The sequence below is a fragment of the Podarcis raffonei genome, chromosome 5 (genome assembly GCF_027172205.1).
Source record: "Podarcis raffonei isolate rPodRaf1 chromosome 5, rPodRaf1.pri, whole genome shotgun sequence".
NCBI lineage: Eukaryota > Metazoa > Chordata > Lepidosauria > Squamata > Lacertidae > Podarcis > Podarcis raffonei.
In genome coordinates this window covers 15300374-15322773 of record NC_070606.1, presented here as the reverse complement: position 1 = coordinate 15322773, position 22400 = coordinate 15300374, and the positions used below count along the sequence as shown (strand labels likewise).

At 44.3% G+C, this 22400-nt stretch overlaps 1 protein-coding gene across 24 annotated transcripts in view; it reads right to left on the bottom strand.

The window, feature by feature from the left end:
• PAX2 (paired box 2) overlaps positions 1–22400 on the bottom strand; it is a 154000-nt gene that overhangs the window by 102855 nt on the left and 28745 nt on the right. Inside the window, exon 1 of one of the 24 annotated variants that reach the window (XM_053387957.1) lies at positions 500–607. The exons of the other annotated variants lie outside the window; for them this stretch is intronic. Coding sequence (XP_053243932.1) covers positions 500–582 — 83 coding nt within the window. The 5' untranslated portion in view covers positions 583–607. Of the gene's footprint in view, positions 1–499; positions 608–22400 lie in introns of those variants that run through there. 24 annotated transcript variants of the gene reach the window in all.

Below are 22400 nucleotides of genomic sequence, written 5' to 3'. Positions count from 1 at the left end.
AGATAAGTTCTAGAGCTGCCCGGCAATTGAAGACAGAAAGGGGCAGATATTACAAGTGTTCCTTCCTTGCTCCCACAAAGCACCCTGAAGTGATGCTTGCGTGAGCATATTGATCCCACCTCTTCGCTCACCCCCCCCCCCTGCAGCAGCCCCAGGAAGCAGGTGATGGGGTGCAGGCAAAGGCATGGAAATAGAAAGCTATAAATTATTTGTGACAGGAAAGCAATAGTGCCGGAGTGCTACGCACAAGTCCTGTGTCACTATTAGATTCCTTTTAGCCCGATGACACTCTAAGAGAGGTTAAGTGTCTGGTGGAATCCTATACGTGGGGAGCAGGGGCAGCCTGGGAGCAGAACGCTCTGCAGAGAGGGGTTATATCAATTCTCCAGGCCAATAATATTCCTTTCATTGATCACAGCCCAAAGTTCAAAAATCTCATTACAGCTTGGCAGACCTGGAACTTTTCAAAAATCAATAGAGTGATATAATGTATGTATACTTAGTAGAAATGTATCTATTCATCAGTCCGTCCGTCCAAAATCCGCCCGAGGGGTTCCGAATGAAGCCTACGCATTGTATCATGTTCGGCTACGTAGCCGTGTATTCGCTGTAATAAATGAGACCCGAAGTCTCCCTGGCAACCTCGGGTGACACACAATGAAGGGAATTTCCTGCTTTTGGTGTCATCATGGCAGGTTCTATTCATACTGCGGTTCAGCAGAGCTGCCCTCGCTCGACTTAGGGATTTGCACAGCTCTTTTGCTCCCAACAACTCAACTGTGAGCTTCTCTGAAATGTGTCCTGGACTAACTCAGGAAGAACAGAAGTTCTAAGTCCCTCTTTGAAGCTTCTGCACAACTGCATGAGCTGTGATTCACATCTGAAGGTAAAGGGACCCCTGACCATTAGGTCCAGTTGTGACCGACTCTGGGGTTGTGGCACTCATCTCGCTTTATTGGCTGAGGGAGCTGGCGTACAGCTTCCAGGTCATGTGGCCAGCATGACTAAGCCGCTTCTGGCGAACCAGAGCAGAGCACGGAAACACCGTTTACCTTCCCGCCAGAGTGGTACCTATTTATCTACTTGCATTTTGACGTGTTTTCAAACTGCTAGGTTGGCAGGAGCAGGGACCGAGGAACGGGAGCTCACCCTGTCACGGGGATTCGAACCGCCGACCTTCTGATCGGCAAGTCCTAGGCTCTGTGGTTTAACCCACAGCGCCACCCATGTCCCATGATTCGCATCTAGGACCTGCAATTTGCGTAACTGTTAAAAGGTTCCTGAAAATTTGATTCTGCTCAATTGCTGGAGGGCAGATACCTACTCTATGGTAACCCTTTGCCAACACCTCCCCCCCCCAGATGGACTTAGTAGATGTGTGTTTTGGGCACACATCCCCAAAACTGTTGAAAGGAAAAAGACATCCAACTAAAGATTCTTAAACTATATTGCTCTGGGGCCTGTCATTTTCCCATTTAGAAAAATACGGGCAGGTGACTGCTACAGGGGGCTCTCTGCACTTCACAAGTTTTACAACACATCAGCACAGTGTTGTTGTTTTTAAACCCTAAGAAAAATGTTTGGTATATTGGTGTAATAATAATAATAATAATAATAATAATAATAATAATAATAATTTATACCCCACCCATCTGGCTGAGTTTCCCCAGCCACTCTGGGCGGCTCCCAATCAAGTGTTAAAAACAATACTGCATTAAATATTAAAAACCTCCCTAAACAGTGCTGCCTTCAGATGGCTTTTAAAGAGAAGATAGCTGCTTTGTTCCTTCACATCTGAAGGGAGGGTGTTCCACAGGGTGGGCGCCACTACAGAGAAGGCCCTCTGTCTGGTTCCCTGTATCCTCACTTCTCGCAGTGAGGGAACCGCCAGAAGGCCCTTGAAGGAGGACCTCAGTGTCCAAGCACTGAAGAGGAAGGAACTGTATCACTTACTCAATATTGATGTTATATATAGCTGGAATCAAAATTTCCAGTTTTGCCATGAACATCCGCCACACAGGGTAGGATGAGAAGGTGAGCAAAAAGATCAAGTGATATATATACAGTACTGATATAATCCCCTGTGGATTATAACTAGATAATGGAAGCAAGTAATTCAACAAAAATCCATTGCAGATTAAAATACACCCTTACTTGTTTGGTGTGGACAGTTGTTTGCTGATTTTCCCCACCAAAAATTAAAAAATAATAATAGACGTTTTAAAGTCAGGTAATATGATGCCTTTTCTTTTCAAATATAAATGTCATTTCATGTGCCCAAATCAATTACTTCACGCATAGCCATGGATAATGTAATCATTTCTGAAATCTATGTATACTACATCATAAATGACAAAACCAAATATTAGTTTGCAACAGATTAGATGCAGCTCAAGATCCAGTGGCAGACCAGAAGTGGAACCTGCTTATCAATAAAATATCTGCAAAAAAACTTAAATTATAGCATTTATTCACACTGAGTAAAATAACTTAATTATCAGTACACTTTTCTCAACACCACTTCTCTGTATCCTACTAGTTAAGTCAGTCTTATCGTCTACTGTATTCCATCTGCCACATACATTGGAGCCAATCACCTATACAAGGGTTGTCTGTTATTTTCCTTTTATTGGCTATCTCAATTTGAGCACCTATTAGCAGACTGCACCAATTGCTGCCTATAATCGTCCCCCAAAAGGAGACATTGTGAGGCAAGTGAGAGTACGAAGGACTAATTCAAATGAAGTATTTCCAGAGATCCTCAATTGCCCAGCACATAAACCACATGTGGAAGTCATTCTCGTGAACAGCATGCTACTATGTATAAGGGTTTTTGCATCTACTTAGCCTTTTCTTGAACCAAGTTATCTGGTTGAGGAAAATATCAAACTTTCCAGCCCCACAAAACTCCTTGTCAGGTAGAATGACCCAAAGGAGTGCACCTAGGACTTTCTACACACAAGTAGCCCCTCCAACAGTGAGCTACAGGCACTACCCAATTTCTCTTCCACAAGAATACCTTGCATTAGTACATTGAGCAAAGTTACAATGAAATGAATCTTCAACCTTCTAGATTTCAGCAGCGGTAGTGTGTTTGAGAACAGGGACATTTGCAGGGAAACCAAAATGCTTGTTTACAAAGCTGTTGTACTACCAACCTTACTGTATGCTTGTGAAACATGGACCACTTAAAAATGCCGTCTCCAACTCCTACAAAGATTCCATCAACAGTGTCTCAAAAAAAATTTGCACTTCACTTGGAAAGACAGGTGAACTAATGCCAGTGTACTGGAAGAAGCAAAGATCACCAGTGTCGAAGCAATGATTCTTCAACATCAACTTTGTTGGACTGGTCATGTTGTGTGGATGCCTGATGATCGTCTTCCAAAGCAACTACTCTATTTTGAATTTACAAATGGAAAGTGTAATGCTGGTGGTCAACGAAAGAGATTTAAAGACTCTCTCAAGGCAAATCTCAGAAAATGTAGTATAAACACCGACAACTGGGAAACATTGGCCTGCGAGAACTCCAATTGGAGAACAGCCTTTACCAAAGGTGTCATGGGCTTTGAACACACTCAAACTCAGGACGAAAGGGAGAAACGTGCTAAGAGGAAGGCACGCTTGGCAAATACACACCGTGATCAACTCCTGCCTGGAAACCTATGTCCCCACTGTGGAACGACGTGTGGATCCAGAATTGGCCTCCACAGTCACTTATGGACTCACTGTTAAGATCGTGTCCATGGAAGACAATCTTACTCGGCTACGAGTGATCGAAGAAGACGATGACGACCTAAAATTCTGGAGCACCCCTCAACCTCTCTCGCTCCATTCTACAGCATTATTTTGGCGGCCCCCGCAGCACGGCGCCCAGGGTGACTGCAGAGGCCGTGCTTACCTATAACTGCCTTTTCTGGATGCAGACAATGTCAGATCTTCAGGGACCCTTCCAACTCTACAGTTTGATGCGAAAATCTAGACAGAAAAGTTATTGAGCTTTTTTTCAGTTGTTGAGCAAAATCACAAAGGAATTGGAATTTTTGAGCTACCATATTTTTCGCTCTATAAGACGCACCAGACCACAAGACGCACCTAGTTTTTGGAGGAGGAAAACAAGAAAAAAAAATATTCTGAATCTCAGAAGCCAGAACAGCAAGAGGGATCGCTGTGCAGTGAAAGCAGCAATCCCTCTTGCTGTTCTGGCTTCTGGGATAGCTGCGCAGCCTGCATTCACTCCAAAAGACGCACACACATTTCCCCTTACTTTTTAGGAGGGAAAAAGTGAGTCTTATAGAGCAAAAAATACGGTATTTCTGAGGGAAATTGGCAAAAGCGACTGCCATAAGTCCAGATTTCCACAGACATTTTGCTGATTTCTGCCCAGACACTGCTTGTGGTTCAAATATTACAGATATGTCTGGGAAATTCCAGAAGTATGGCAACCCTAGTTAGCATTTCTGGATTTCAGCATGAGCTGTAAGCTGTGTGGGTTACTACCTGTCCAAATATGGTGTGCCTTGAAGACAATGGAATATTTCTGTTTACAGATCTCTCACACACACAAATATATAACACACACCCCTCGGGCAAATTGTGAGTACACAAGCCTTTTTAATTTTTGCCTTTCATATTATCCTCAAGAGTTACCTCACACCTAAGACTACGCTGCATTTGTGTATATGCAGCTAGGAGAACACAGCCTTGGGAAAATATCTCTCCTTATTTCTATGTATGTGCAGGACATTGTGTGTGTAAGAAAGAATTATGAAATACTAAGTGAATGTGCCGTCTATCCCATTGATTTTTCAGACTCCAACTTGTCTTTCATCTCTTTCCTTTTGTTATCCTGGGGGCATGGCAGCAAGCCCCTATTTTAAATACCTTTGCTTCCTCCCATCTCCTCCTCCCCCTCTCCTCCAAAAAAGTGTCAATATTTTATTTGGATTTTTAACTTCACTCCATAACAGTTGCTTGACCTCCTGACTCGTACGAGTCACATAAATTCTGAGACTTTATTCAGGAGCCATGTTCCTGCTATTGAATAAGCAATTTGGGAGGATGAATTAATGACTTGTGCTGTTGCTGGAAAGTCCCTGAAGAAATATTAAAATTGCTTGCAGACTGAATCAATACTCACTGAACACTGAGAATGAGGACTTGGGTTGTTTTTATGGCACAACAAACAGAAGCATTGGGGAAAGGAAAGGAGGTCCCTGAATACCCCACAAGCACATTCACTTCTTCCCTCAACCTTCTTCAATATCAGCTGATTCACGCTAAGACCAAAGGTCCTGTGTGCTGGATTTGAAACCCAGGACAATAATCCCTTCCTCTTTCCACAGCTGACGTCTCTTGCAATTGAAGGTCCATTTTCTTAATGGAGGCAGGGGGCTGTACAGGATCTCCCTGACACTGACGCTGCTCAACCCCTGGAGCCCTTCCGGAGTTTGCTCTTAGGAAGTGGGAATATTTAAACTGTCTGTATGTGACAGGTGCAGAAGGCTAGAAGCAGGTGGATCCCATTCTGAAGATCAAGGAGGGCTGCCTTGGGCCTGTTGAAGGAAGCACTTCTGGGCATGCCTACTGATTTGTAGCATTCTACAAGGCTGGAAGGGACGCGGGTGGTGCTGTGGGTTAAGCCACAGAACCTAGGGCTTGCCGATCAGAAGGTTGGCGGTTTGAATCCCCGTGACGGGGTGAGCTCCCGTTGCTCGGTCCCTGCTCCTGCCAACCTAGCAGTTCGAAAGCACGTCAAAGTGCAAGTAGATAAATAGGTACCACTCTGGCAGGAAGGTAAACGGCATTTCCGTGTGCTGCTCTGGTTTGCCAGAAGCGGCTTTGTCATGCTGGCCACATGACCCGGAAGCTGTACGCCGGCTCCCTCGGCCAATAAAGTGAGATGAGCACCACAACCCCAGAGTTGGCCATGACTGGACCTAATGGTCAGGGGTCCCTTTACCTTTACCTTTACAAGGATCTAGGCAAGGCATAAAAGCATAGGAACCTGCCCTACACAGAGTCAAACTATTGGTCCAAGCTGGGATGTGCTTAGCAGCTAGGAGAAACTATATTTATTAGATATTGTTCTTCCTTCCTCACGTTTGTGAGTTCTGTAGAGCGCTACCCCTTTGCAGCTTAAAAGGGAACCTTAGATATGGTACTTTCAGCCTTCCGGTTTAAGTAATCCAGAATGAGAAAACAACGCCACTCTCTGCTCAGGCTAACGGTGACCTTTGGGACAGTAAGTTACAGCTGCCTGAGTCAGTAATCGAGTTACCAAGACATACTTAAGCCTAGCTTAAAAGTCTGACTTGCAGATGTTCTTGCATTGTACGCATGGTGGAGAAGAGCAGAAAGAGCGTGCGCCCAGGCAAGGAGAAAAAATCGACAGCTTCACCCTATTCCTGTTCGGGTACAAAGGGAAATGACCTCACAGAGTCCTCTCTAGCAAGTTGAAACCCAAAAGCAGCTTGGCACACCCACAGCTCTGTCCTCCAAACATGACAACATTTCCTACTCACTGCCTCCCCGTCCCCCGTCCCCGCATTATGCTGCCTGAGAGTCCTGTCTCCTCCTGTCTAAAAGTAGGGCCGGCCCAAAGGGCAGCATCTTACCCACAACTTGGGATTTAGCCTAGTATAAGACAACTTGGGATTTAGCCTAGTATAATGCCAGTTTAATATGCCCATAGGAAAGCAAGATTTGCTTTCCTATGGGCATATTAAACTGGCATAGCCTTGGCACGATCTCCCTACCAACAGTGGTGTTGCAATGGGGGGGCATGGGGGCAGTACGCCCCAGGTTCCATGTCTGCGGGGGTGACAAGAAGTCAATCCACAGGGGCTCGCAGCGGCGCAAGCAGCCATTGCGCCACTGCCGCCGCCTTTGGCAGATCCTCCATTTGCGGCTGTGGCTGTGAGCAGAGGATCCCAGCGCAGGCAGCAATCTGCTAAGTGAAGCGCATTTGCAGTGTCGCACGCATGCACTGTGCGTAGCAATGCCACATGTGCTGTATAGCGGTTTGCGCCCTACTTAGTGACGCCCGCCCCGGTGTCCCTACGCCTTCCTTCACCCCTGCCCACCAAAACAGAGTTAACAGGCGTGAAGAATAAATGTTGCCATAAGCATGCAGTACACATAGCCCACTAAAATCCCCTTGATTCCTATAGGGGTTGCACAGAACTAATAGAGAGAGCTGGACTGCCTTGAACAATCATCATCTCTAAGTCAGTTCTCCAGTAAAATGGCAATATAACAGTGGCCTACATTCCAGGGTCGTTGGGAGGTTGGTGGGACTGCAGCAGACCCTCCAAGCGTCCCTATTTTCCAGGGACATCCCTGATTTACAGAAGCCATCCCAGTTTCTGACTTGATCCCAGAATGTCACACTTTCCCTTAAGAGGTAAAGGGACCCCTGACCATTAGGTCCAGTCGTGGCCGACTCTGGGGTTGCGACGCTCATCTCGCTTTACTGGCCGTGGGAGCCGGCGTACAGCTTCCGGGTCATGTGGCCAGCATGACTAAGCCGCTTCTGGCGAACCAGAGCAGCGCACGGAAACACCATTTACCTTCCTGCCAGAGCGGTACCTATTTATCTACTTGCACTTTGACGTGTTTTCGAACTGCTAGGTTGGCAGGAGCAGGGATCGAGCAACAGGAGCTCACCCCGTCGCGGGGATTCGAACCGCTGACCTTCTGATCGGCAAGTTCTAGGCTTTGTGGTTTAACCCACAGTGCCACCCACATCCCCCTTAGGATGTCCCTATTTTCATTGGGGAAATGTGGGAGGGTATGGAATTTTCCAACACCAGAGCCATCTGAAGGCAACCCGGTATAGGGAAGGTTTTATTTAATGTTTAATGTTTTAGTATGTTTTTATATATGTTGGAAGTTGCTCAGAGTGGCTGGGACAACCCAGTAAGATGTGCGGGGTATAAATAGTAAAATTATCGTTATGAAATGGGACGTCCCTGTTTTCATCGGAGAAATGTTGGAGGGTATGCTGTAGCACATTGTATATGTTGAAAAGTTATATATAAATGTAATTCAGTCTAACCAATGTCCTGGCCTGGGGCTCCAGCCATCTCGATGCAACATTTGATTCCCCATCCTGACTTGTGTGTTGAGGTCACTTTCCAATCTGTTAGTGAATAAAGGCACACTTTCTCTAGTCCCAATGCATGTTGTTTGTGACTGTTGTCCTCGAATTCCTTGGCAAATTTGTACTATGGCTGTGTCCTCAAGGAGAGGTTGGGGTGTCCCCTCCCCCCCTTTTTCTTTTAGTCTTGTCTGCCTAGGCAGCCGTTACTGTATGTTAATACCTATGGTTTCACTGCTGCATGCCTATGTGCCAGTTTCATTGATCCTATCAATATTATTTTGTAATTCCCTCTTCAACATTGACTTAGCAAGCGGTCCCAGAGCTCCTGTGTATTGAATAATGATGTCAGGGTTTTGTAATAGCCTCTTGTCAGCACAGGGAGTGCATTTGCCTTTCCTGTGTCTACAGCTGCGATAATTTTATTTTGTGATGCTCGTTGTGTTCCAGAAATTGTACTACAGTGGCTTTGTATCGCAACCCATGCTACCTTCTCTGCCGGGGGTGGGAGACCATGCTGGAAAACGCATGCTCACATTTACAAACAGCACAGCATCGAGAGATGTGGGCATCTTTTTCTGTAATCTGTATTCGTATTTTAAACCCCTGCCCCCCACCCCAGACGCAAACACGCATAAATGAGACACTTAGGCCTAGCCAAACACTGCACTGCTAACTAATTGTGTACATTTTTATCACTTAGTCTTGTGTACCTATGTTATCATGCTTCCTGTGTGAAAAGGTATACGTCCATGTTGACATTCTGATACTGAGAGCCTCTAAAAACTGACGCTAGCAAATGACTTAGTAATAAACCAAGTACTGCCCTGGTAACCTGCAGCCTCTGTGATATACTAAGTTTGCAACCAGATAACTACACTTCGGTGAGGCTGAACTAAGTCCCATCCATCTTTTTTATTTAAAAAAGTGAAATACTTGGGTATAAATATGACAGCTAAGAATGTGAACTTATTTAAAGATAATTATGAAAAAACTTGGACAGAAGTGAAAAAAGATTTGGAGATCTGGTCAAACTTGAAGCTTTCCTTGTTAGGCCGAATTGCAGTTATAAAAATGAATGTATTGCCAAGAATGTTGTTTTTGTTTCAAGCATTACAAATAATGGATAAAATGGACTGTTTCAAGAAGTGGCAGAAAGACATATCTAAATTTGTCTGGCAGGGCAAGAAGCCCAGAATTAAATTTAAGATATTAACGGATTCAAAGGAAAGAGGGGGGTTTGCCCTGCCAGACTTTAAACTGTACTATGAAGCGGCAGCTTTCTGCTGGCTAAAAGATTGGCTGCTTCTTGAAAACACAGACATTTTGGATTTGGAAGGTTTTAACAATATTTTTGGATGGCATGCATATTTGTGGTATGACAAGGTTAAAGCACATAAAAGTTTTAAAAACCATATTGTCAGAAAAGCACTATTAAATGTCTGGGTCAGATATAAAGATTTGCTGGAAAACAAAACCCCAAGGTGGTTGTCGCCAATGGAAGCTAAGGCAGTTAAAAAGTTAAATATGGAGTCGAAGTGGCCAAGATATTGGGAAATTCTGGAAAAGGAAGGGGACAAACTGAGATTGCAGAGTTTTGAGAAATTAAAAGACAAGGTGAGAGACTGGTTGCACTATCACCAAATAAATGAAGTGTTTAAATTGGACAGTAAAATTGGCTTCCAGGTGGAAAAATCAAAATTGGAGACTGAATTGTTAGAATCCAGTACTAAGAATCTGTCAAAAATGTACAATTTGCTGCTGAAATGGAATACACAAGATGAAACGGTTAAATCAACTATGATTAAATGGGCTCAGGACATTGGTCATAATATTTTGTTTGCTGACTGGGAAAAGTTGTGGACCACCGGGATGAAATTCACGGCATGTAATGCCTTAAGAGAAAATATTATGAAAATGATTTATAGGTGGTACATAACCCCAGTCAAGCTTGCAAAGATTTACCATTTGCCTGATAATAAATGTTGGAAATGTAAAGAAAAGGAAGGTACATTTTTTCACCTTTGGTGGACGTGCCCGAAGATTAAGGCATTCTGGGAAATGATCTATAATGAACTTAAAAAGGTATTTAAATATACCTTCACTAAGAAACCAGAGGCCTTTCTCTTGGGCATTGTCGGCCAAGGGGTGTTAAAGACGGATATAACTTTCTTTATGTATGCTACAACAGCAGCTAGAATACTCATTGCAAAGTACTGGAAGACACAAGATCTACCCACACTGGAAGAATGGCAGATGAAGGTGATCGACTACATGGGCTTGGCAGAAATGACGAGCAGAATCCGAAACCAGGGAAGTGAAGCGGCGGAAGAAGAATGGAAAAAAATTAAGGACTATATAAAGAAATATCACAAAGTTAATGAAAGTTAGAATGATGATGGATTGGAAAGTAAATGGTTACTATTAGTAATGGATAAGATAAGGAGAATAAGGAAGATTAGCTTAAATTTAAAGTAAAATAAGGGAAGATTTGCTGAGTAATTGATCAGAATTTGGAATACAGAAAAGGGAGGCATGAGGAAGTCGAGGAAGAAAGGTTTAAGAAATTAGGATATGAAATGGTACTTGTTTTCTTTTTTCTTCTTTTTTCTTTTTTTTTTGTTTTATTTTTGTTATTGTTTGTTTATGTATTTGTTGTTGTCATGTATTACGTATTGTTTGTGTGATTATAAAAACTGTTTAATAAAAAATATTTTAAAAAAAATAAAAAAAAATAAAAACTGACGCTAGCAAATGACTTAGTAATAAACCAAGCACTGCCCTGGTAACCTGCAGCCTCTGTGATATACTAAGTTTGCAACCAGATAACTCACACTTCGGTGAGGCTGAACTAAGTCCCATCCAAACAGCCAAGCTTAACATTTGCTAAAAAGACTACAATTACTGCCAGATGAAAGTGAAGATGCACATGCAGATGAATGAATGAATTAGTATTTATCACTGCAAAAGAATACGACTGCCCTTGGACTATGGTAAACAGTGATGATTGCACCAGCTGGTACAGGGACAGGGGTGACGCTGTGGTCTAAACCACAGAGCCTCTTGGGCTGGCTTGCCAATTGCAAGGTTGGTGGTTCGAAGTGTCGGTGCTGACCTTTAAAGCCCTAAACGGCCTTGCTCCAGTATACCTGAAGGAGCGTCTCCACCTCCATCGTTCTGCCCAGACACTGAGGTCCAGTGCCGAGGGCCTTCTGGCGGTTCCCTCACTGCGAGAAGCAAAGCTACAGGGAACCAGGCAGAGGGCCTTCTCGGTAGTGGCACCCGCCCTGTGGAACGCCCTCCCATCAGATGTCAAAGAGAACAACAACTACCAAACTTTTAGAAGACATCTAAAGGCAGCCCTGTTTAGGGAAGCTTTTAATGTTTGATAGGTTATTGTGTTTTAGTGTTTTGTTGGAAGCCGCCCAGAGTGGCTGGGGGGACGCAGCCAGATGGGTGGGGTATAATAATAATAATAATAATAATAATAATAATAATAATAATAATTTCCTCTCACCTACACAAACCTTTTGGTTTTAGAAGCAGAACCCCCACCTACCCACACAAAGCAGACACAGGAGAAACAAACATGGCAGCTGCTGTTCTGCCCGAACATGCTTGAAGCTAATCCTTCCATTGTCACCAGCTGTTTACTTCTAAAGAGAATCTTCCAACCTGCACAATCCTCAGTCACAAAGGTCAACGCATATACCTGGTTGGTACCCAACTGTAATGTCGGAAAGATGCCTTTGTCACCAGAAGAAATTGAGTTTTCATAATAGAGCGCTCCACACCACCTCCTGGTTATCTTTGCTGCCTCTCTGTTCTTTGCCACTCATCTTTCCCTGACCGCTGCATTTTCCTTCCTAAATCCTGTGTGTGACCTTGAACACACATAATGCGACCAAGAAGTCTTCTCTCTCTCTCTCCCCCCCCCCGCTTGCCCATCATCCTCGCCTCCTCATTCTCCTCCCTCACCTTCCACTTAGAGGTGGCAACTTCTAAGGGAAAACTGGGAAGGGGGAGAGAAGGAGGGTGGCTTTGAAATAATTGGAGGCTGTTAAATGGAGGAGCCCAGCATATCACTCTGGTAATGGAAATAAATTCTGTTGTATTTGCATTTTAATTTTCCACATAAACAAAGGCTCAGAGTGCGCCTTCTTCAGCAGAATTGGCGGCCGGGATTTAATTAGAAATGAAAAGTTTATAGGGTCCTCTTTAATGCGATTAATGCACAGTTAACATTTATCACACGCATATGCTGGAGTTGCCTTTTCAGAGCAGCCATAGGCCATGAAATGAGTTTCTTTTCACTATTTTGAGAACTTGGGAGTGAGGATGCCCACCACACCAAGGCGCACCCGCCTGCCAGCTTGGAGGCCCCCAGAGACTCTAGTTTGCTGCAATATCTTTGAGGGTGGGGAGATAGATGGCCAGGAATGGTCCAGCATCTCAAGCTAGCAGACAGTAGCAGCCTGTAACTCAAAGGGCCTTTGAGGAAAACAACCATTAAATCAGCTTGATCCTTCTCTCTCTCCTGGGCCTTCTTTTATAACCAGACAGTTCACGTTCTTAAAATGTACACAGGTTTAAATGAATTTGCCATGCAAACAGTGCCCTGGCCACAAAGCTGTGGACATCTGACAACAATAGAATGAAGGCTGCGTATTCCTATCCCTGCCCTGTGGATCTAGACACAGGGGGAAAAACTTGTCAGGAAAACACGCTGTAAACGTCATAATGGGAAATCACATTACCAAAAGACGGAACTCCTCAGCGCCATCTGGTGTCACAGTGTTATAACGCATTTAGAACACACTTTTTAAAAAAAATGTAGCTGAGTCGCAAGCAGACTTCTGTGCTTGTTAAACTAGAGGGCAAGGCCCAAATCAGAGACAGGAACTAAAATGAATTTGCCTCCCAAAAGACTCCTGATGGCTCCCTTTGCAGAATTTGTAGGATTACTCTGGATATTTGAGTACTTGCCAAACAGCTGATGTTTGTTACCCAGTTATATTTGATGCAAATAGCTGATATATTTGATAGCATGTGAACTATCAAATATTTTCAGCTACAACATATTGTCACTTACATTTGATCCCAATATGTTTCCAAGCACAATTCAAAGTATTAGTGCTGACTTTTAAAGTCCTAAACAGCCTCGGTCCAGTATACCTGAAGGAGCATCTCCACCCCCATCGCTCAGCCCGGACACCAAGGTCCCACTCCAAGGGTCTTCTGGTGGTTCCCTCACTGTGAGAAGGGAAGTTACAGGGAACCAGGTAGAGGGCCTTCTCAGCAGTGGCACCCTCCCTGTGGAAAGCCCTCACATTAGATGTCAAGGAGATAAATAACTATACAACCTTTAGAAGACATCTGACGGTAGCCCTGTATAGGGAAGCCTTTCAATGTGTAATCTTTGGTTATGTTTTATATATGTTGGAAGCCACCCAGAGTTGCTGTGGCAACCCAGTCAGATGGGTGGGGTGATAAATAATAATAATAATAATAATAATAATAATAATAATAATAATAATAATAATAGATTACTCTGGACATTTGAGTACTTGCCAAACAGTTGATGTTTGTTACCCAGTTATATTTGATGCAAACAGCTGATATATTTTAAAAAATTCCTTCCAGTAGCACCTTAGAGACCAAGTAAGTTTGTTATTGGTATGAACTTTCATGTGCATGCACACTTCTTCAGATACACTGAAACAGAAGTCACCAGACCCTCATATATAGTGAGAGGGTGGGGAGGGGTATTGCTCAGAAGGGTGGTGGGAATGGGTGATTGTATGATAGGTGTGGTAAACCTGTTGACGACTGTTATTGACTACAATTGGTCTTACAGGAAAAAGCAAGGGGTGAGATGGCTAAAAATAGCTCTGTCATGTATAATGAGATAAGAATCCAGCAATGGGCACCCACATGGACCCGCAGTATTTTTTATTTTGTTTCAACTACGGCAGACCAACACGGCTACCTACCTGTAGCTGATATATTTGATAGCATCAAATATTGTCAGCTATGTTATTCAGTTGGTGTGTGTAAAGGGAATTGGGGGTTGCTTGTGCGTAAAGGGTGCTGCAGCTCTAGACAGCGTTGCCTGGATAAACCTTTCCCTGGCTGGACAGCCCTTTCTCCATGACTGTCTCAGTCACTGGCAGAATCCGTCAGTGGGCGTTTTCTGAACTTCTTCCAACATAAAAATTCCTTCACTCCAAGTCTCCGCCTAGCCTCTCTGCGCGGAAGTCTCCTGCGCAGAGTGGGCGTGCCCAACGGAGGTCCTGGGCTCTCCCTGCTGCTCTCTGTGGAAGAGTCTCGGAGCCCTCCCTCCGCAGCCTCCTCTTTCTTCCTGGTGTCCCTCCTATTTCCTTCCTCCAAGGAAGCGCTCTCTCTCTCCCTGCTGGTTCCTTCTCCTGCATCGTCAGGGAGCCTTACCTCCACCCTAGGCTCTGATGGCAGTTCCCTGACAGTGTGCAATGATTTAGAGCCATGGGGACCTCAAAAGCAATGTGGTCCAGCTCCCTTCTGGTACAAGAAGTCCGGTACTACAGTTTCCCTAATAAGAAGCAGCCATTCAGCCTCTGCATGGAAACCTCCAATGAAGGAAATTTGACCAACTACTTAAGCTGCCTGTTGCATTGTCAAACAGCTCATAACCATCAGGAAGCTCCCCTTTTCTTGTAATCTGAAGTCATTTTCTTGGTTTCTATCCTCTGGAGCAATAGGGGAAAAACCCCACTGTATCAATTATGTGACAGCTCTTAAAGTATTTGAAAATAGCTAGCATAGCACCTCTTAGTAGTCTATTCTTCACAGAAAACATCCCTTGCTCCTTCAAAAAACAACCCATGTCCAGAAAGCATGGAGGCACAGTGTAGAGCCAAGGGTGGCATAGGTCCAGAGACCAGCTCCTCCTCCTCCTGCCCTGGAGAGGACCACTGGTGGCACCAGGAGGAGGCAGAGGAGGAGCTGCTGGCTATGGGAGCCATGTGACCTCAGGGTTCAGCTCTGCCCCTGGCTCCTCCTGGCATCCTGACATCACACAGGCGACGTTGACTCTCGCAAGCTGCCGCCTCTGCCTAAGATGGTTGGATGACACCTTTTACATCTCCTTCCAGCAACTCCTGCAGTCTATCTGGTGCCAAACACATTGCTCTGCTTTCCTTTGGACCACCTCAGCTAGGCCAAGAGGCAGGAGGACCAGCTTGGCCCAGCCTGGGGCTGTGGGTGTCATGCAGCAGGCATGGCCCTGGCACTGAAATTTGTGGGTGTGCAGCCCATTCAAAGGGAATTTTTGTGGGTGCTCAAGCACCTAGGGCCCCAGGGAGTTGGCACCCATGCCAAGAGGGGAATCTTATCATTTGGGCAGCCCAGGAGCTCCATACCCATTGCCCAGGTTTGCGCCCCGGAGAGGTCACTTCAGCGCTGCTGACACAGAGATTTGACTTCACCCCAGAAGCACACTCCATTGGAGGCAAACAGATCCCAACAGTTGTTATCATACTCTTGAGGAACACTGGTCTGCAAAGGAAGCCCTGTATCCTGGTTGTAGAATCCCTGCAGACTGCATTGGCATTTTGGGACATGTTCTGGTTTCACAATCAGTTTAAATAGGAGCACTACTGAGTGTCAACATCATCCGTTATGAACTGAAAGTGTGAAACCAAAGACACTCAATATTCCCTTGTGACTACACGTTGCAAGGAAACAGCAGGCTTGCTACTTCACCATCATATGTACTTCATGCATCTGATCAAGTGGGGTCTAGTTCACAAAAACTGTCTCAGTCAATTTGTCAGGTGCCACAAGATTCTTTGCTGATTTTCCTGCTACAGGCACACAGCTATGTCCCTAATATTTCACGACCAACGGTTTATGGGATTTCATACCCCAAAGCTGCCAAAATCAAAACAAGCAAGCGATATCAGCAAGTCAAAATCATTCAGGTGCACATGTTGAGGCAAAAGATTCACATTCAAAACACAAGTCTGAATTGGGCAAAATGGACAGCTGGGCAGATGTTCCTAGCCCAGAGATGGAAAGAAGATAAAGTCCCTACCAGAGAGGAATGGCAAATTTAGTTGATAGACTATGCTGAAATGGCAAAACTGACCAGAAGGTTCAGGAACCAGGAAGACTAAAACTTTAATAAGGAATGGGAAAATTTTATATTTACCGTATTTTTTGCTCTATAAGACTCACTTTTTCCCTCCTAAAAAGTAAGGGCAAATGTGTGTGTGTCTTATGGAGTGAATGCAGGCTGCGCAGCTATCCCAGAAGCCAGAACAGCAAGAGGGATTGCTGCTTTCACTGCGCAGCGATCCCTCTTGATGTTCTGGCTTCTGAGATTCAGAATATTTTTTTTCTTTTTTTCCTCCTCCAAAAACTAGGTGCGTCTTATGGTCTGGTGCGTCTTATAGAGCAAAAAATGCGGTGCCTTGAAGACCACTGTAAGCAGCTGAAAATGCTTGTAATGTAACGAGAACTACGGACACAATGGAGGGATAAAAATTTGGTTATTAAAGAAAGATGCAGTAGGAAAGGTTTAACAACAGAAGGTGGGAAGTCCAGAGATTCGTGGAAATCTCGTAATTTTGGATGTGTTGTGGTATGATTATAAATTTAAATATGTAAAACCAAATATATTTTTTTAAAAAAATGAATCGGGCAAAATTGGAAATGTTGGGGGATGTTGGATACTTGAATCTTTGCAGGATCTAACTTCCCACTTGCTCCCCCCTCCACTTCAAAGTTCCAAACTCTCAGCCCGAGCCTCCCTCGGCCTGTGCAGGTGGTTTAAAGAACAAACCACACATTAGATGACAACCTGGGTAATGAAGTCCCACGGCTCCTTCTCATTTTCAAAGCACCTGTCTCCTGCCTGGTTGTGTGCGCACTGAAGTGAAGAATGGAAGGGAAGAGAGAGTAGAAGCATTCACCTGTCTGCCTTTCCTCTGAAACTCAACCTTAACCAAGCTTCCTTCCTTTCCAGCAGGATTCCCAGACCCATGTTTGCAAGGTAAACACTGGGTGGGTGGGTGAGTGGGGTGGGTGCTCTATGACCAGCCCTGCACCCCCTAATAATCTGCTGCCCTCTGGTGCTACGGATGGTTCTGCCCCATTGCCGCTGTCGAAGTAAGATTCAGCTATGGTATCATCCTGCTCAGATTCCGCACATGGAATGGGGAACGCCTGTGTGCCGCCTTGCCCTCTATCTCAAGCAGCAAACTGCCTTGCAACTGTGCTAGTACGAACCAAGTTTTGGCACTCTGATCAGCGTTCGTAATTTGGGGCTGAATTATTTGGTGAAAACAATAATGTAGCCGATATGCGCTTATTATTCCCACTATCTCCCGTTTTATAGCTGAAGGAGAGAAGCAATGGCTTCTCTAAACGATTCCAATGGCTCTGAAGAACATCTGCCGAGACTGAAGGAGTCTAGCTACATTCATTGTCGGTACATTATGCCGTCCTCAGAAGTTCTCCGATATATATTCACTAGTAAATCAATTAACTGTGGGATTAGCCAACAGTCCATGTAAGTTATGGGCTTCATTTTCCTCTTTTGGAAAAGTGCCTTGTACAGTTGGTACAAAAGCTGATCCCACATAACCCTCACCTTCCCAACCTTGCAAGCTTTTAAAAATAATTTGTGTCCTCAGGTGCCCCTTTCTTAAGCAGTCTATCATCATCAGGCTGGTCTCCCTGTTCTTGCATCCCTCTCTATGCAGGCACATTTCCCTCAGCAGATGTTTTTAAAGTGTGTGTGAGTTTTAATTTGTTTTAGTCTATTCTATTGCAGTTTTAGCTTCCTGCTTGTTCTAAATCATGGCTGTAAGTTTTTAGTGATAAGTTTATTGTTTTATCTTTTCTGTAAACCACTTTGAATTTGGTGGGGGTTTTTCCCTACAATCAGGTGATGTACCGTATTTTTTTGCTCTATACGACTCACTTTTTCCCTCCTAAAAAGTAAGGGGAAATGTGTGTGCGTCTTATGGAGCGAATGCAGGCTGTGCAGCTGTCCCAGAAGCCAGAACAGCAAGAGGGATCGCTGCTTTCGCTGTGCAGCAATCCCTCTTGTTGTTCTGGCTTCTGAGATTCAGAATATTTTTTTTCTTGTTTTCCTCCTCCAAAAACTAGGTGCGTCTTATGGTCTGGTGCATCTTATGGGGCAAAAAATACGGGGTCTGGTGCGTCTTATAGGGCGAAAAATACAGTATGCGTTTTGTGAAATAAATATCCCACATCCACTTTCCAATGCTATAAGCACTTTCGGTGGCAAGGTTTCAATTTTTTTACAAAAAGCCCCTTTGAAATTATATGTTGGACATTGTCTACCTCCTTGCAATATTGTTTTATATCAGCCACGAGAAAGGAGGGAGCAAGAGGCTGGATTCAGTTATTTCCCCCCTCTCCCTCTGTTTTCAAGGTAAGCAGGGACAACCTTTGTTCTTTGAGAAAGAGAGGTAATGATGGTAATGGACACTGATGGACCAGATGATTACCAGTTCATCAGCCATGCCGTGGAGCCTTCAAGATATGAACTGCAGCTAAAACAAGATGATCCTTCTCCACTGATCATCTCCAGCATTAGATAATAAATAAATTATTATTATTATACCCCGCCTATCTTGCTGGGTTTCCCTAGCCACTCTGGGCAGCTACCAGCACATATAGAAACGTTATAAAACATCAACCATTAAAAACTTCCTGATACAGGGCTGCTTTCAGATGGCTTCTAAAAGAATCCTGTTAAAGGGATCCAGGGATTCTGTCTGATGCCCGGACGTGGGCTAGGGCCATGCCACAGCCCCAATGGAGACCCCTCGAGGTGTCCCTATTTGATGCAAGTCATAGGGCTCCCCTATTGGTGATCTACCCTTAGTTAGACTCCCTGCAGATGGGCGGGAGTCGAGATATAGGCGGGCTTCACCCAATGCCTAAGCCAAACTGCTCACATCTGTAACCAATGAAGTTGTGGCCTGTTTGAACCCATAAGCCAAAATCCACTTGTCTGTGTGTTTATTTATCCACTAGGGAACTGTGGGTCATGGGGCCTTGGCATCTCCTTGACATCTGATTGGAGGGTGTTCCACAGGGTGGGTGCCACTACCGAGAAGGCCCTCTGCCTGGTTCCCTGTAACTTCACTTCTCGCAGTGAGGGAACTGCCAGAAGGCCCTCAGAAGTGGACCTCAGTGTCTGGGCTGAATGATGGGGGTGGAGACGCTCAATGAGAGGCCGCAGTGAACGGGAAACTCTGGCAGAAATGTACCTTCATAAGGTTAGGCCATATAAGCAACAGAAAGCAGGTGTGTGACTACCAGGTTCTACATTTGAGTGTGTGAACAGCAAGGCCAGCATGAGACAGTTTGACACATGAGACGAACCACAAAATGGTGTCCCCCCTAGCCGCCAAGGAAGAAAGGATGAGTGAAGATCTACATCAGGAACAAGGTGGGGGATAAAGATTCACATCGGGATCTGCTGCCCCTGTGAATCCTGCCGCCTGAGGCAGTCGCTTCCTCTTGCCTCATGCATGGGCCGGCCCTGGTGAACAGCCCTACATTCAATAGTCAGTGAAAACATTTGGATCTTAGGCTAACTGAGGAGTCATTGGAACCTTTCATGGGAAGAAGAGAAGTATTTGACGAGCTGGATTAGAGAAAAAAGAGAATTCACTGGGAAACGGAATGTCTTTTAGACAGGCAAGTGTGTCGCAAAATGTTGAAAACTCTTACATTGGGCCAAACCTGATGTGAATAGAAATGTCTTCAGGTAAATGATGGAGGGTTTTTTTTCCTGATGAAACGAGCAGTTAGAATCTCATGTGCGCCCCTTGAAGGAAGAGTGGGGTATCAGTACGCTAAATAATAAAGTCTGTACATAAAACCAACTTTTAAAACATAAACCAAATTCAGCCATTTGTCATCTCAACAGTTTCAGCCTTTGAAAGTCAGCACCTCTAAATATACCTCAGTGCTGTTATTTGTTCTACAACTTTTGACATGCTTTGTTTCCCCAGCCGTGGCAGATGCTCTTTTTGCCACCAGCTGACCACAAGTCATGCAACATTACCCAATTTCAAGGAAGTGCAAAAAAGCAAAAAAGGAGAGCAAATTGAGAAGTTTTGAGCAAGGAAACTTCAACCAACCAACACAAATGAACAAACATTTCGAGCAAGAAGCTTGCAACGACAGAGGCAGGTTCAAGTCTGAGAGTAGAAAGAACCACCACTGACTCTTCATTTACCGTATTTTTCGCTCTATAAGACGCACCAGACCACAAGACGCACCTAGTTTTTGGAGGAGGAAAACAAGGAAAAAAATATTCTGAATCTCAGAAGCCAGAACAGCAAGAGGGATTGGTGCGCAGTGAAAGCAGCAATCCCTCTTGCTGTTCTGGCTTCTGGGATAGCTGCACAGCCTGCATTCGCTCCATAAGACGCACACACATTTCCTAAGAGGGAAAAAGTGAGTCTTATAGAGCAAAAAATACGGTACATTTTGGTCAAAAAACAGAAGCAAATCCAGTCACCTAAGCAGCAGCCTTGAGCTTCACACAGGCAAAATGCACATGGCTTATCCCAGCATCCAGAAACAATCTTCTGAATCAACACGTTCCAAGATTGTCACCAGAACAAAAACCATCCTCATCAGCTGTTGCTCCTGCATCATTGACATTTGCCCAGGTGTTTTTAGCTCAAAATGCCAACCCAGAGCACCAGTAAGTAAGTAAACGAATGAATAAATGAAGTGTGTGGCAAAAGCTTTCATATTTTTATTAACAGGCTCTGCATCGAAATATGGCGAACCAAATGCCATGTTTATTGTGGCACGAGATACAATAAATGGGTTAGCCTTCACATATGACTATTGGCTATTTTTGCTATTTTTGCATCTTGAATGTTTCAACTTTCGAATTCCCAAAAGTGAGGGGTGTTAGAAAAAAATTCTAACATGACTTGGGAATTCCAAATATATTTGGGCTAAGTGAAAATAATTTTGTTTTGCTTGGTAAGTAAAATGCATTTTAAATTGCATAGAAATCATGAAAAGTGATTGCCAAGATTTTGAGTTATTATTACTATTAGGCATTACCTGACATTTTCAGAAAGTAAAATTAAAACCCTTTAGTTTTCCAAAAGCAGTTTATGTGCTCCTTCATAAAATGTACTTACCAAGCTAAGTGTTGCCTAGTCACAAAAATAGTATCAGATTTAGAATTCATAGACTTGGAAGGGACCCTGTAGATCATCTAGTCCAACCCCTTGCAATATGCAGTTGTCCCAAACAGGCATCGAACTTGCAACCTTGGCATTATCAACACCATGCTCTAACCAACTGAGCTATTTTATTTTTTAAGACTTCTCACTGAAGAAATTTGCAAAAATTAAGTTTCACCGCCTAAAATGACATGCCCTACTAATGCAGCCTTCAACAAACTGGTTCCCTGCAGATATTTTGGGCTAACTCAGAAGGCCCTCTGGACTGTGGAACGACAGAGACAGTAGCTCAACAAATGACTTCTTTGCTGGCGCCGTATAAAGGAATAGATATGTTTGTAACCTGATATGAATTCCTGGGCCACTGTATTTTTCTTGCAGGTGTATTTGAATTCTACCATCAGGTACAATGGAAAGAGATCTAATTCTCAGCTGCTTTGCTCCCAGCTCCCTCCCTCCCCACACAGAGCATGTTAAACATGAAGTATAACATGAACATTCTCAGATCTGAACAGCTATTCTCAATCACCGAATCAACAGTGGGGTCAGAAGGGAGCTCCGGAGCCAGGGAATATTAGGTAACAGCGCTGAGGCCCCGATCAGCCACCATTTCTTCTGTTGCCACCCGAGGCAGAGCTACAATCGCTAAGGGCAAAGAGGGTGGGTTAGGATTTCGAAAGGGAAACGGCCCAAGAGGCGGGCAAAATGGGAGGATTTGAAGAAAGGTCTCATTAATAAACCAGGGCAGCAGGCAGCAAAAAGAGGAGAGATGAAATATAATGCGGAGAAATGCGCCCAGGGTGACTTTGCAAACCCTCACTACTTTGCCTGCATGCAAGTATCAGCAAAGAGTCATATCTTATGCCAAAAAGCAAGGACACACAGAGAAACCTTTTGCTCCTCTGCAACATTCCAGTTACACTAGGAGGTGAGGTCCCCGTCTAGACACAAGCCCTGCTCTGTGCTTGCCAGATGCCGTTTGTCATTGTTGCTGCCGTATCAAGGCATTGCTCTCTTGCTAGGAAGAAGGGGAGAAACTAAGACCAGGCCACTTACAGAACGTT